General features: G+C 49.9%; 1 protein-coding gene across 1 annotated transcript in view; it reads left to right on the plus strand.

The window, feature by feature from the left end:
- Positions 1 to 13,055, plus strand: part of ZC3H3 (zinc finger CCCH-type containing 3) — a 355,830-nt gene that overhangs the window by 277,089 nt on the left and 65,686 nt on the right. The window contains exon 9 of the mRNA XM_063131198.1: positions 970 to 1,101. Within this exon, the coding sequence (XP_062987268.1) occupies positions 970 to 1,101 (132 nt within the window). The remainder of the gene's footprint in view (positions 1 to 969; positions 1,102 to 13,055) is intronic.

Raw genomic sequence — 13,055 nt, forward strand, 5'->3', positions numbered from 1 at the left:
GCAGCCAATGCCCGCCTTCAAGCGCAATCCGATGCATATTTAGACAGGAAAAAAGCCCCACTGCTCCCAACGTTCCCCAGGGCCCCTCAAACCCACTAGGGCACCCTTCCCTCATGTGGTGTTCTCCAGATGTTTGGGGCATCAACTCCCATCAGCCCCAGCTAGCTTGGCCTAAGGCCAGGAATGCTGGGGGTTGTCATCTAAAACACCTGGAGGTCACCAGGTTGAGGAACCTTCAGAGTGAAACGATCCAAGCAACCTTTGGACCTGTTGCCACTCCCTTGTGGCCAGGGTTGGCCCAAGGAACCCAGAAGATCCAACTGACACTCCAGGCCCGCCGCTTACTGTGGACGTCCACGTCCCTGTTCAAGTCTCCCTCGGCCAGCCTCGTTGGAACAAACGAGAAGGAGGGAGGGTGCTGATCCGGTGGAGTTGGCCATACTCATGGAGTTGTGGTAGTCACACGTATGGGGCAGCCCCACAGGAAAGCCCCACGGAGGAGTGGCGCCTTGGCAGTTCAGTGCACCAGTGTTGAAGGGGGGCTGAGTTGGGTGCTTCATCTGGCTGTGTTCGCTCCTTCAGTGTTGCAGTTGCAGGGGCAGCCTATGAGGTCCGGAAGTTCCATGCAATAGATGTCCCTGGTCCTTACCCATCTGTGAGGCTTCCTGGATGGCCCCCGGGCCAAGTTGCTAAATCCGCAGCCTCAGCGGCCATTCTGCAACAGGGCGACCACAGAGGCCAACTTCACTGGTGTATCACGTAAAGCGCACACTCACGCACACGCACACACACACACACACACACACATTCTAAAAGTTTTAAAGTTTCTAATATTTATTTCCTTCCCACTACATACGGGGTGGAGTGTAACCACAGGCAGTTTTTCCTTTAAAACGGCGATGTTTCTCTTTCCATGCAGGGGGCTGGAGATGAATCCCCTTTTCCTCTCTTTTTGCTTTCTCCTTCCAGATGCCCGTGTGCTCCTACTTCCTGAAAGGCATCTGCAACAACAGCAATTGCCCCTACAGCCACGTCTACGTCTCCAGGAAAGCAGAAGTGTGCCCAGATTTCCTCAAGGGCTACTGTCCCTTGGGAGAGAAGGTAAGGGTGGGGCAGGCGTGACCACTGTGCCAACTCCGTTACGGTGTCCCACTAAGATGTGACTCTCTTGCCGCTTAGGATCCATCCATACCACACTTTATGCTGCTGGTGATCTGTATCACATGATGAGGTTGTCCTGGCCGCTTTTCATGGGCAGTCCTGCAGGGTCCACATCTGAGAAGAACGTCTCCCTTTGGCCTTCAGCTTTCCCAGCCCTCTTGCCTTCTCTTACTCTCCTTCCAAGTCCATCTAGAACAGGGCCGGCCAACCTGATGCCCTCCAGATGTTTTGGACTACAACTCCCATAATCCCTTATCATCGATCATGCTGGTTCAGGCTGATTGGAAGTGTTGTCCAAAGTTTTGGCGGCACCAGTGTTTACCTCTAACCGAGGAGATACACACCCAGGTGGCCCTAAAATGTGATTTGTGCCCTACTGATGTGTGTGTGTGTGTGTGTGTGTTGCTTTGGAAACTTTTAAATCATAGGAACATAAAAAGAGCCCTGCTGGACCAGCCCAGAGGCCTATTCCATCTTTCACGCTATTCTCACAGCGGCCAATCAGATGCCCATGGGAAGCCCATAAGCAGAACATGAGTGCAATAGCACCCTCTTGCTTTTAAATCTTGGAAATAAAATGAATCAAATAAAAGGTAGTCTGGCTATGGAGAAGGACGTGGTGAAACACGTATTGGTTGTTTCAGTGGTATAGGTTTACTTTTTAGACTTGGAATTGTTTTAAATGAGTTGAATTTGTTTTTATTGTAAAACACATTCAGGGCCATGATGACCAAAAGGCGGCCTGTAAACAAATATTATGAGGAGTGTAAAGGCTTCTTAATGAGGGATATTTGGGAATGAAACATAGAATCATAGAATCATAGAATAGCAGAGTTGGAAGGGGCCTACAAGGCCATTGTGTCCAACCCCCTGCTCAATGCAGGAATCCACCCTAAAGCATCCCCGACAGAGGGTTGTCCAGCTGCCTCTTGAAGGCCTCTAGTGTGGGAGAGCCCACAACCTCATCAGGCAACTGATTCCACTGTCGTACTGCTCTAACAGTCAGGAAGTTTTTCCTGATGTCCAGCTGGAATCTAGTAAACTGGGAATAAACTGGGCCAACGCTCTAAATGTTACCTCAGTGAGCCTAACAATCATCTCTTAAGGTTGGTTAGTGGGAGGGGCAGAAGGTGCCCTTGCAGGAGGCAGCCCTAGCGAGCTCAGAGTGCAACTGGGGACATCATGGCTCACACTCCCAGCCACTGCATGACGCTAGCCCTCAGTGTCCAGTGTGTGCATGTGCTTGTCTCAAGACAGCTCAAGAAACGTTGCCTTTTCTTGTCCTCAAGCTCTTGGGTACTAGATTTAAACCTGAGCGAGCCAAGCTGTCTTAACTGGGCATGCAGACAAGTATCCAGCTATTAACGATGCCATAATCTTGTTTACACAGATGCTGGCAGATTTTCAGGGCACTGTCCCAACAGATCCTATTGGGGTCTAGGAATTGAAATTATTTCACTGTGTTGACGATTTACAGGTGGATTAAAGTGCTTCATCCCATTAAAATAAGGGGTGAAGCAGTTTGATAACTGTGTCTTTTTGGCAAACTCTCATGGCAAACCTGTGGCTCTTGGTTACTCCCCGTGTGGTCCCCACAAAGACAAAAGTTTTGCCCAACAAAGTGGCTGCAGGTGTCCCCGGAGCCATAGAAGATCCAGTGCAAGAGAAGCCCATGATGCCAGCACCTCTCTGGACTGGGGGCGGGGGGCCTCAGTCCAGCCCCGAATCCCAGCAGGAGCACAGTTCCCCCTGCTCCTTCATAGTGGACGGCTCTTTGGCTCGAGTTAAGACCCACTGCTGTGAAGCCCACGTCCTCCAACTCTGCTTTGTGCCTTAGTCTTGAGCCTGAACTGCACACGGAGCTCTCCAGGGTTCTGAGGCCTTGCCTTTGCTTTGCTGTTTCTGGAGCCTGACTTTGGGCTTGCTTGGCTTCGCCTTGCTGCCTTGTGCCAGAACCCCACGTTCGTGCCCACCCCCCACCCCCACTCCTGCGCCACCTAGACTCCTGTCTGGCTGAGGTCACCACCAGGAACAGAAGAGAGGATCCACAATTCAATTGGCTTCCGCTGGAGTGGAAACATTCATGGACATGACGTTTGTCAGTGGCTACTAGCCATGATGGCCAGTTGGAATCCCCTACCCCTGGCCAGGTTCATAGGCCACTGAATAGCAGTTGCGGGGTGGAGGACGAGAGGAGAGGGGTGTGGCCTTCTTATGCTTGTTCAGAGGAGGGCAACCAGGATGGTCAGGGGTCTGGAAACAAAGCCCTATGAAGAGAGACGGAAACAACTGGGCATGATGGAGAAGAAGAGATTGAGGGGAGACGTGATAGCACTCTTCAAACACCTGGAAGGTTGTCACACAGAGGAGGGCCAGGATCTCTTCTCGATCCTCCCAGAGTGCAGGACACGGAATAACGGGCTCAAGTTAAAGGAAGCCAGATTCCACCTGGACATCAGGAAAAACTTCCTGACTGTTAGAGCAGTACAACAATGGAATCAGTTACCTAGGGAGGTGGTGGACTCTCCCACCCTCGAGGCCTTCAAGAGGCAGCTGGACAACCCTCTGTCAGGGATGCTTTAGGGTGGATTCCTGCCTTGAGCGGGGGGTTGGACTCAATGGCCTTATAGCCCCCTTCCAGCTCTACTGTTCTATGATTCTATGCTGCTTGAGGGTTTTCCACCGAGGCATCCAGTTGGCCAATGTGGGCCTTTGTTCTGATCCATCAGGGTTCTTCTTGTGTTGCTATGAGGAGGGGTTCTAGAGAGCACCACGACGTTGAGAAGTTCAGCACAGAACAGATGCGTCCTAGTGGAGAGGTGGCTGTTAGTCCAAATCGGGGACGAAGCATGCTCAGAGAACGGGATGACGGCAGAAGGCCGTGCTAACGAATTACCCTTTGCTCACGGTGTTTTGCAGCAGAGCGCAAACCATGCCCGGGTTGTTGTTGTTTTTAGCAGGAGACGTTCCCTCCAAAGTGAAATGAGTGTAACCGGGCAGCCTTTTCACAGCCCCGGTACAAGTCACCCCGCCAGCATGTGTACAATTATTTTAAAATATTCCAATTTAAATGAAAATATAAAAGAGATATTTAGAATATTTATTCTATTAGTGAAGGTGCTTACCGCATCACTTTTGGAGTGTCAGAAAAGCGTTCTCCTACAGATGATGGATAGCAGCCCGTAATTATATAGGGGGGGAAATTGCTGAGCGTGCCATATTTAACTGGGGAGAGGAAATACCCGGCCTGGGCCATCAAGGGTTAATTTTATTCTCTAAATAATATAAAAAGTGCTGAGTCTGTTCCTTTTGCACAAAGTAGAAAGTCCTCAAATGGACCCCGGAGAGTTTATAATATTCTACTGAATCAAGTAAAAATGTTAACCTTGCTTCATAAAACGATGGCTTGTTAAAGATGCGCAGTCCCTTTTCGTGTGAATAATTTAGGAAGGGAGTAAATCTCTTCCCATTCTGCCTTTCCTCCCCCCCACCTCCTTCCTTTTCTGTGTCCGAGATGCGGCACAGCCCAGCTGTCTGCAGTTTTTAACTTTTGAGAGGACGAGGGCAGGCAGGGAGGTGAGGGGGCTCAGAGGAGTTGTGCACGCTTTGGAAACTGAGGCCGCTCTGTTCACACCTCTTGTCCCGGGGGCCCCTAATGATCGGCAAGGGGGACGCCGTGCCCTGGGGAATCTTTCAGCGTGGGTTTCAGTGGCTTCCCTTCCCTCCGTTGAAAGGGCAGCGTTTGCTCCAGTGACGTGGCGTTCCCTCCTGTGCAGGGGCTCCAGCGTGTGGGCAGCCCCCTGGAAGGATCATAGAATCATAGAATCATGGAATACTAGAATTGGAAGGGGCCTACAAGGCCATCGAGTCCAACCCCCTGCTCAATGCAGGAATCCACCCTAAAGCATCCCTGACAGAGGGTTGCCCAGCTGCCTCTTGAAGGCCTGTAGCGTGGGAGAGCCCACCACCTCCCTAGGTAACTGGTTCCATTGTCATACTGCTCTAACAGTCAGGAAGTTTTTCCTGATGTCCAGCCGGAATCTGGCTTCCTGTAACTTGAGCCCGTTATTCCGTGCCCTGCACTCTGGGAGGATCGAGAAGAGATCCTGGCCCTCCTCCGTGGGACAACGTTTTAAGGATTTGAGGGTCGCGTCCGGCCTTCCTCACGCTCTGCAAGGCCAGCTCCTTGACCTCCGTGTCCGCACTCTGCCCCAAGAGGAAGCTCTTTGGGGTCTGGTGGTCGGTGAGCAGTTTCCCCTGCCCAAAGTCAGGCCTTTGCCCTCACCGCTCTGCCCCTGCCCTGCAAAGTTTCGGGCCTGTTTCAGGAATGTCTCCACCCTGTGTCCTCACACAAGGCCTTCTTGCCAGACTGCTCCAAGTGCTTTCAGGCTCACCCACAGTTGTGTCTGTGTGGTACAGTCCTGCCTTCCCCTAACCATCTTCTCACTTAAGACCATAAGAAGAGCCCTGACGCTGGATCAGACCAAGGGTCCATCTAGTCCAGCACTCTGTTCACACAGTGGCCAAGCAGCCATTGGCCAGGGACCCACAAGCAGGACATGGTGCAACAGCACCCTCCCACCCATGTTCCCCAGCAACTGGTGCACACAGGCTCACTGCCTCGGATACTGGAGATAGCACACAACCATCAGGGCTAGTAGCCATGGACAGCCTTCGCCTCCAGGAATTTATCCAACCCCCTTTTGAAGCCATCCAAATGGGTGGCCATCACTATATCTTGTGGTAGTGAGTTTCAAGAGCCGTGCTGGATTAGGCCAAGGGTCCATCTAGTCCAGCACTCTGTTCATACAGGGGCCCACCAGCTGTTGACCAGGGAACCACAAGGAGGACATGGTGCAACAGCACCTTCCCGCCCATGTTCCCCAGCAACTGGTGTACACAGGCTTACTTCTGTTTTTGTGTATGCACACTGTTCTGTGTCCCCTCCCACCACTTCTCAGGGGTGTGTGGTGCATACTCTGGAGCTGTGACCAGAGGAATGTGCCCAGGACATGCAGCCTCCATTTATTTATTTATTTATTTATTTATTCATTACATTTTTATACCGCCCAATAGCCGAAGCTCTCTGGGCGGTTCACAAAAATTAAAACCATAATAAAACAACCAACAGGTTAAAAGCACAAATACAAAATACAGTGTAAAAAGCACAACCAGGATCCATTTATATGATCCAGTTCAAGAGAAGCCGCTTGAAGAAGCCCATCTGAAGTCAGGAGGTGTTCTTTACGGGGCCTTCTCTGTGGCTGCCCATTTCCCCCCAGCTCCTGCCTACTGTGTGGGAGTGGAACCTTTGGACCACGGGCCTGAATCTGGCCCACAGAGGCTAGCAAGACCTGCCTGCCTGGTGATGGTTTAAAGACCTTTAAATATTTCTTTTCTTCTAGCAATCCATGTTAGTTTCCCCGGGTGCCTGGCTATGAATTTTGGATTATTTATTGTTTTATTTACGTCTCACCTTTTGCTGTGTTTTGCTTTTATGTTTGCTGGAGGAGTTGGGGTTAGTATTGGGTTTATAAAGTTGTCGTGAGCTTGGATGTGTGTGTGTGTGTGTGTGCAGAGACTGGCTAGCATTTCTGAGATTCAGAGTCGTCCAGTACAAACACAATTGAGAGTGAGAGGCTTGGGCAGCAGGATTGGGACCTCAGGAGCAAGAGAAGGGGTATTTATGTAATTTATTTATTTACTGCATTTCTGTACCGCCCAATAGCCGAAGCTCTCTGGGCGGTTCACAAACATTAAAACCATCAAATTACAATCCACATTACAAAACAAACCACAATATAAAAAGCACAATCTAAGAGTACAATATAAAACCACAAGCAGGATAAAACTGAGCATCAATGCAGAGTTTTATACAAATATATATAAAAAATACGGATTTAAAACAGCAACGTAGGCAGGAACACTTGGTTTTAAGTAGCAAAGTGGGCAGCTTGCTGAAAGGCTGGTTGAGGCTGGGCGTGGGAGTCTTGTGACTCCCTTTTTACGATGGCTGTATTGGCTTCGGGTTTGTTTCCAGGCACAGGTGCAAGTATTGGTTATGACCTTTAAATCCCTACACAGCCTGGGGCCAAGTTATCCGAAGGGTATCCTGCCTGGCTATCACGATCTTTGGGAGAGGCCCTTCTTTGTGCCCCGCCGAAGCAGAGGTGTGTGGTGCAGACGCTTGAGAGGGTTTCCTTGACGGTTGTGCCTGGACCCTAGAGACATGGAATAACGGGCTCAAGTTAAAGGAAGCCAGATTCCAGCTGGACATCAGGAAAAACTTCCTGACTGTTAGAGCAGCACGACAATGGAACCAGTGACCTAGGGAGGTTGTGGGCTCTCCCACGCTAGAGGCCTTCAAGAGGCAGCTGGACAAGCATCTGTCAGGGATGCTTTAGGGTGGATTCCAGCATTGAGCAGGGGGTTGGACTCAATGGCCTTGTAGGCCCCTTCCAACTCTGCTATTCTGTGATTCTATGATTCTATGCACCCTCTCCCACTCAAGGGGCCTGGAGAAAGCGGTCCATGCCGTTGGTCCATGCCACTTTCCTTCTGCTGGGCAACTGCTGTGGCAAACGGGCATTGGTCTAGGACTCACTCCCAGCTGGTTGCAGGCTGTTGGGCTCAGGAGCACAGCAAGAAGCAGCTGGACAACCATCTGTCAGGGATGCTTTAGGGCGGATTCCTGCATTGAGCAGGGGGTTGGACTCGATGGCCTTGTAGGCCCCTTCCAACTCTGCTATTCTATGATTCTATGACCCTTTGCTAGGAGGCCCAGCGAGACCCCTGCCTGATGGGCAGGCAAAGAGGTCTCTGCTCAGACGGGCCTTTGGAGCCTCAGCTGATCGCTATTATATTATTCTGCCCTTGTTATTTCTTATTATTGCTAGCTGCCCCAGGCATATGATTGCCAAGAGGCGAGATTAAAATGTAACAATTAAATCCATGTCCGTTAAATGAACAAAGCTGCCTGTTGTGCCTCTCCACGATCCCCTGTTCTGGCCTCTGCGCCTTCCAGCCACCCTCCTCTGGGGACAGGTGATGCTCCCTCAGCTCTGCATTGTGTGCAGTTGCTCTCGGTAATGGAAAGGCAGCCGAATTTACCTGCCCTCCAAGGGAGGCTGCCTGCTGCATCTCTGCATGCAGTCAGTGCTCTGGGCTGGCCTGGAAGACGGCAGCACACCCAGTTCAGGACCACCTCAAGGAATGCAGCGGGGTGGGGTGGAGGCTTCTCTGAGAGAGGTAATTCTTGTTCTTAACATATGCTACAAACCCACCTTTTCAGCTGCAGGATTGAGTCCAAGCTTAAGTCACAGCCAAGGGCGCTTCCACTTTTGATTGTTCGGCCAGTGCTGACCACAGAGGCTGGGAGTGGCACCTGTCCAAAATACCGCTGTCTTGAATCTGCCTTCCTTTCTGCCCATTGTCCTGCTAGCCCCCAACATTGTGAGAACAATTTTTGCTTCAATGAAGGAACTACACTTCCAATCTTTTTTTTCTTTTTTTTAGTGTCCACTCTCTCATTTTTATTTATTTTTAACAAGGCACTCGTTAAAACCCCCCATTATTATTTAGAATTTATGGTATGCTCGTTCCTGCATTTGTAAGTCCCGTTTTAGACCATTTCATAGAATCATAGAATAGCAGAGTTGGAAGGGGCCTACAAGGCCATCGAGTCCAACCCCCTGCTCAATGCAGGAATCCACCCTAAAGCATCCCTGACAGAGGGTTGTCCAGCTGCTTCTTGAAGGCCTCTAGGGTGGGAGAGCCCACCACCTCCCTAGGTCACTGATTCCATTGTTGTACTGCTCTAACAGTCAGGAAGTTTTTCCTGATGTCCAGCTGGGATCTGGCTTCCTTTAACTTGAGCCCGTTATTCCTTGTCCTGCACTCTGGGAGGATCGAGAAGAGATCCTGGCCCTCCTCTGTGGGACAACCTTTGAAGTATTTGAAGAGTGCTCTCATGTCTCCCCTCAATCTTCATTTGTGCCAGGCTGTTATGGATAAGAACATCAGAAGAGCCCTGATGCTCGATCAGACCAAGGGCCCAACTAGTCCAGCACTCTGTTCACACAGGGGCCAACCAGCGGTTGACCAGGGACCCACAAGCAGGACACGGTGCAACAGCACCCTCCCACCCATGTTCCCCAGCAACTGGGGCACACAGGCTTACTGCCTCTGCTATCAGGACTAGTAGCCATTGATAGCCTTCTCCTCCAGGAATGTATCCAACCCTCTTGGATTCAGCAAGATCAACCTTTGCTTATCTCACGGACAATCATTTTGTGCCATGTGGTGGCAGTGTGATTTTTGTTTCTCTTTTGTTTTTTAATGGAAAAAGTGCTGGTTCTTTTGCTAGAAATGACCTGCCTCGCATTAAGACAGCCTTCCTCAACCTGAGGCGCTCCAGATGTGTTGAACTACAACTCCCAGAATGCCCCAGCTGGCTGGGGCATTCTGGGAGTTGTAGTCCAACACATCTGGAGCGCCCCAGGTTGAGGAAGGCTGCATTAAGAGGATGAGATTTCCTCCGCCTTTGTTCCCCCATTTCCAATTCCTGGCTGTTTCTTCCATGTATGTCTCACAGAATTATTATTATTATTATTATTATTATTATTATTATTATTATTATTAGCATTTATATACTGCCCTATAGCCGAAGCTCTCTGGGCTGTTCACATAAGATAAAAACACTTAAAAACAATATACAAAAATTAAAAACCACAAAAACATGCAACATTTAAAACCACTGTAACAACTTTAAAAAAAATGAGCCAAAAAACAGACCCAGGCTCATTGCCTGGGAGAAGAGAAAAGTCTTGACCTGGTGCAGAAAGAAAAGATTACAGTGTCAGTGCCAGGCGAGCCTCTTCGGGGAGATAATTCCATAATTGGTGGGCCACCACAGAGAAGGCCCTCTCTCTTGTTGCCATCCTCTGAGATTCCCTCGGAGTAGGCATCCAGAGGAGGACCTTAGGTGTTGAACGTAGTGTTTGGGTAGGTTCATGACGGGAGAGGCGTTCCACCAGGTATTGTGGTCTCAAGCTGTGTAAGGCTTTATAGGTTAAAACCAGCACCTTGAATCGGGCTCGGAAACATACAGGCAGCCAGTGCAAGCAGGCCAGAGTGGGTCTTATGTGCTTGAACCTTCAAGTCCCTCTTATCACTCTGGCCGCTGCATTTTGCACAAGCTGCAGCCCCACATAAAGCACATTGCAGTAATCTAACTTGGAGGTTACCAGAGCATGGACAACTGAAGCCAGGTTATCCCTGTCCAGATAGGGGCGTAGCTGGGCCACTATGAAGCTGGTAGAAGGCACTCCATGCCACCGAGGCCACCAGAACAGGTTGAGCACCCTCCATCCGCACAGCAGAACCACCCACCAACAACATCTCAGCCTTGTCTGGATTGCGCTTCAGTTTATTACCCCTCAACCAGTCCGTTGTCGCAGAATAGAGGGGACATCTCGGCTACATACTTACTTTTAAATCGGGTTGGCTTCGGTGGCTTTTCCTGAGAAGTCCCTCAGCTCCTTCCAGAATTGTAACTCCCAGAGTTTTTGAGGGTGGGTGGGGTGGAAGAAGCTATCGGCATTCAACTGCTATTTACATGGTCAGAATTAGGATGCAGAATTCAGAAAATCCCAAGCATCTGTTTTCAGAAAGATTGATAGATAGACAAATATCAATATGAGGAAAGCTGAGATCTTCTGGAGAAGGCCTTCTTTCAGTCCCACCATCTTCACAGGCGCGCTTGGTGGGAACATGGGAGAGGGCCTTCTCGGTGGCTGCTCCGGTGCTCTGGAACTCTCTTCCCGGGGAAGCTAGGCTGGCTCCCTCCTTGATGGGCTTTCGGAAGCAGGCTAAAACTCTTTTGTTCCAGCAGGCCTTTGGAGAATAATCTGGCCCTCCATCTATGTTAATGTCTTATAATTTTGTTGTGTATTTTAAACGTTTTTTGTTCTTTTTTTCCTTCAATGTATGTTTTAAACTTTGTAAGGCCGCCTTGAGGCCCAGTATTGGGCAAAAGGCAGGATACAAAAAACAAATAATAATAATAATAATAATAATAATAATAATAATAATAATAATAATAATGGCTTCTTATGGCTATGAAGATACGTTTGAAAGTATTGTGACCAGCAGAATCTCAGAAGCCAGCACTGTTGGGGGAAGGAGCTGTAGCAGAGAGAGAGAGAGAGAGAGAGAGAGAGAGAGAGAGAGAGAGAGAGAGGCCCTTTCTACACCTAAGGATTATCTCAGGCAAGGCATCATCCCTGCCTGCTCCCGGGATCCCCTGTGTGTCATTTGGATGCATAGGGATGATCCCAGGACGATCCTGGGAAACGGAGAGAGAGAGAGAGAGAGAGAGAGAGGGAGAGAGTTCGCCTAAAAGTACGATTCAATTTTCAACAGAGGTGAGATTCGAAAGTGGGATTTCCAGCTCAGCTTCCTACCTGCTATGTCCCAGCAGGACCTCCATCCTAATTATCTCATGCTGCTATTACCTTAGCACGGATTGCCTTTTGGCACCCAACGGCTGGCAGTTGCAATGGATTGCCAGAAGCCGCTGGTGTGCTGAGTTCAGTGCATCTAGTCGGCGTTCTCAGCCCTTAGCCATGCCTGGGGAAATTGGCGCAGGGCGATGAAACACCCGACTGTGTGCTTCTGTCTCGGTTTCAAGCCGTGGGCCATGCCAGGAAGGTTACAAACCAGAGGCTTCCTTCACACAGATTGTCTCTCAAAAGTTCATGCAGAAGCAGCCCGGAGGCTTTGAGGCAGGAGGCTGAGGGTCCTCATTGATGTCACAGAGTGACTGAATGGGATACTGGTCAGGAGGCCGTGACATTGCAGGAGGAGGACATGGCAACGGCGTTGCCCTGTTTATTCCATTGATCCAGCTTCTTTCATTATGAAATCCCAAAGGATCATTCGTCCAACTTAAGGCAGGCTGTTGTTTATTGGCCCAGCTGTGTCGGAAGGGTTGCTTGCCAGCAGGAGAGACATACAGAAGTATTCTCTGAAAATGCCTGGAACATATCCTGCTTGGAGAAGGTCTCTGTATAGTTACAAAGCTTATTCTCCTTCCTGCACAGCTGGCCCAGCTGAAGGCCTGATTCCCAGCCTTTTCAGATCCTGTCTGTTTGCAGCTACCCTGTAGCCCCACTTTCCTCAACCTGGTGCCCTACAACTCCCCCCCCCCACTCTCACACATCTGGAGGGCACCAGGCTGTTGTTGTTGGAGAGGTGCTGGTGTTTAGGTGACTAGTCTCCTATCCAGTAGAATTAGGCCTCATCTTGAGTATTGCGTCCAGTTCTGGGCGCCACAATTCAAGAAGGACGCAGACAAGCTGGAGCGTGTTCAGAGGAGGGCAACCAGGATGATCAGGGGTCTGGAAACAAAGCCCTATGAAGAGAGACTGAAAGAACTGGGCATGTTTAGCCTGGAGAAGAGAAGATGGAGGGAAGACATGATAGCACTCTTCAAATACTTAAAAGGTTGTCACACAGAGGAGGGCCAGGATCTCTTCTCGATCCTCCCAGAGTTCAGGACACGGAATAACGGGCTCAAGTTAAAGGAAGCCAGATTCCAGCTGGACATCAGGAAAAACTTCCTGACTGTTAGAGCAGTACAACAATGGAATCAGTTGCCTGGTGAGGTTGTGGGCTCTCCCACCCTAGAGGCCTTCAAGAGGCAGCTGGACAACCCTTTGTCAGGGATGCTTTAGGGTGGATTCCTGCATTGAGCAGGGGGTTGGACTCGGCCTTGTAGGCCCCTTCCAACTCTACTATTCTATGATTCTATGATTCTTTGCTTTGACCATCTGGCCGGCGTCTTCCTTGTTGAATCTTCCTGGATTAATTTGCCACTGTAATAGAGCAGGAAG

The sequence above is a fragment of the Elgaria multicarinata genome, chromosome 7 (assembly GCF_023053635.1).
Source record: "Elgaria multicarinata webbii isolate HBS135686 ecotype San Diego chromosome 7, rElgMul1.1.pri, whole genome shotgun sequence".
Lineage (NCBI taxonomy): Eukaryota > Metazoa > Chordata > Lepidosauria > Squamata > Anguidae > Elgaria > Elgaria multicarinata.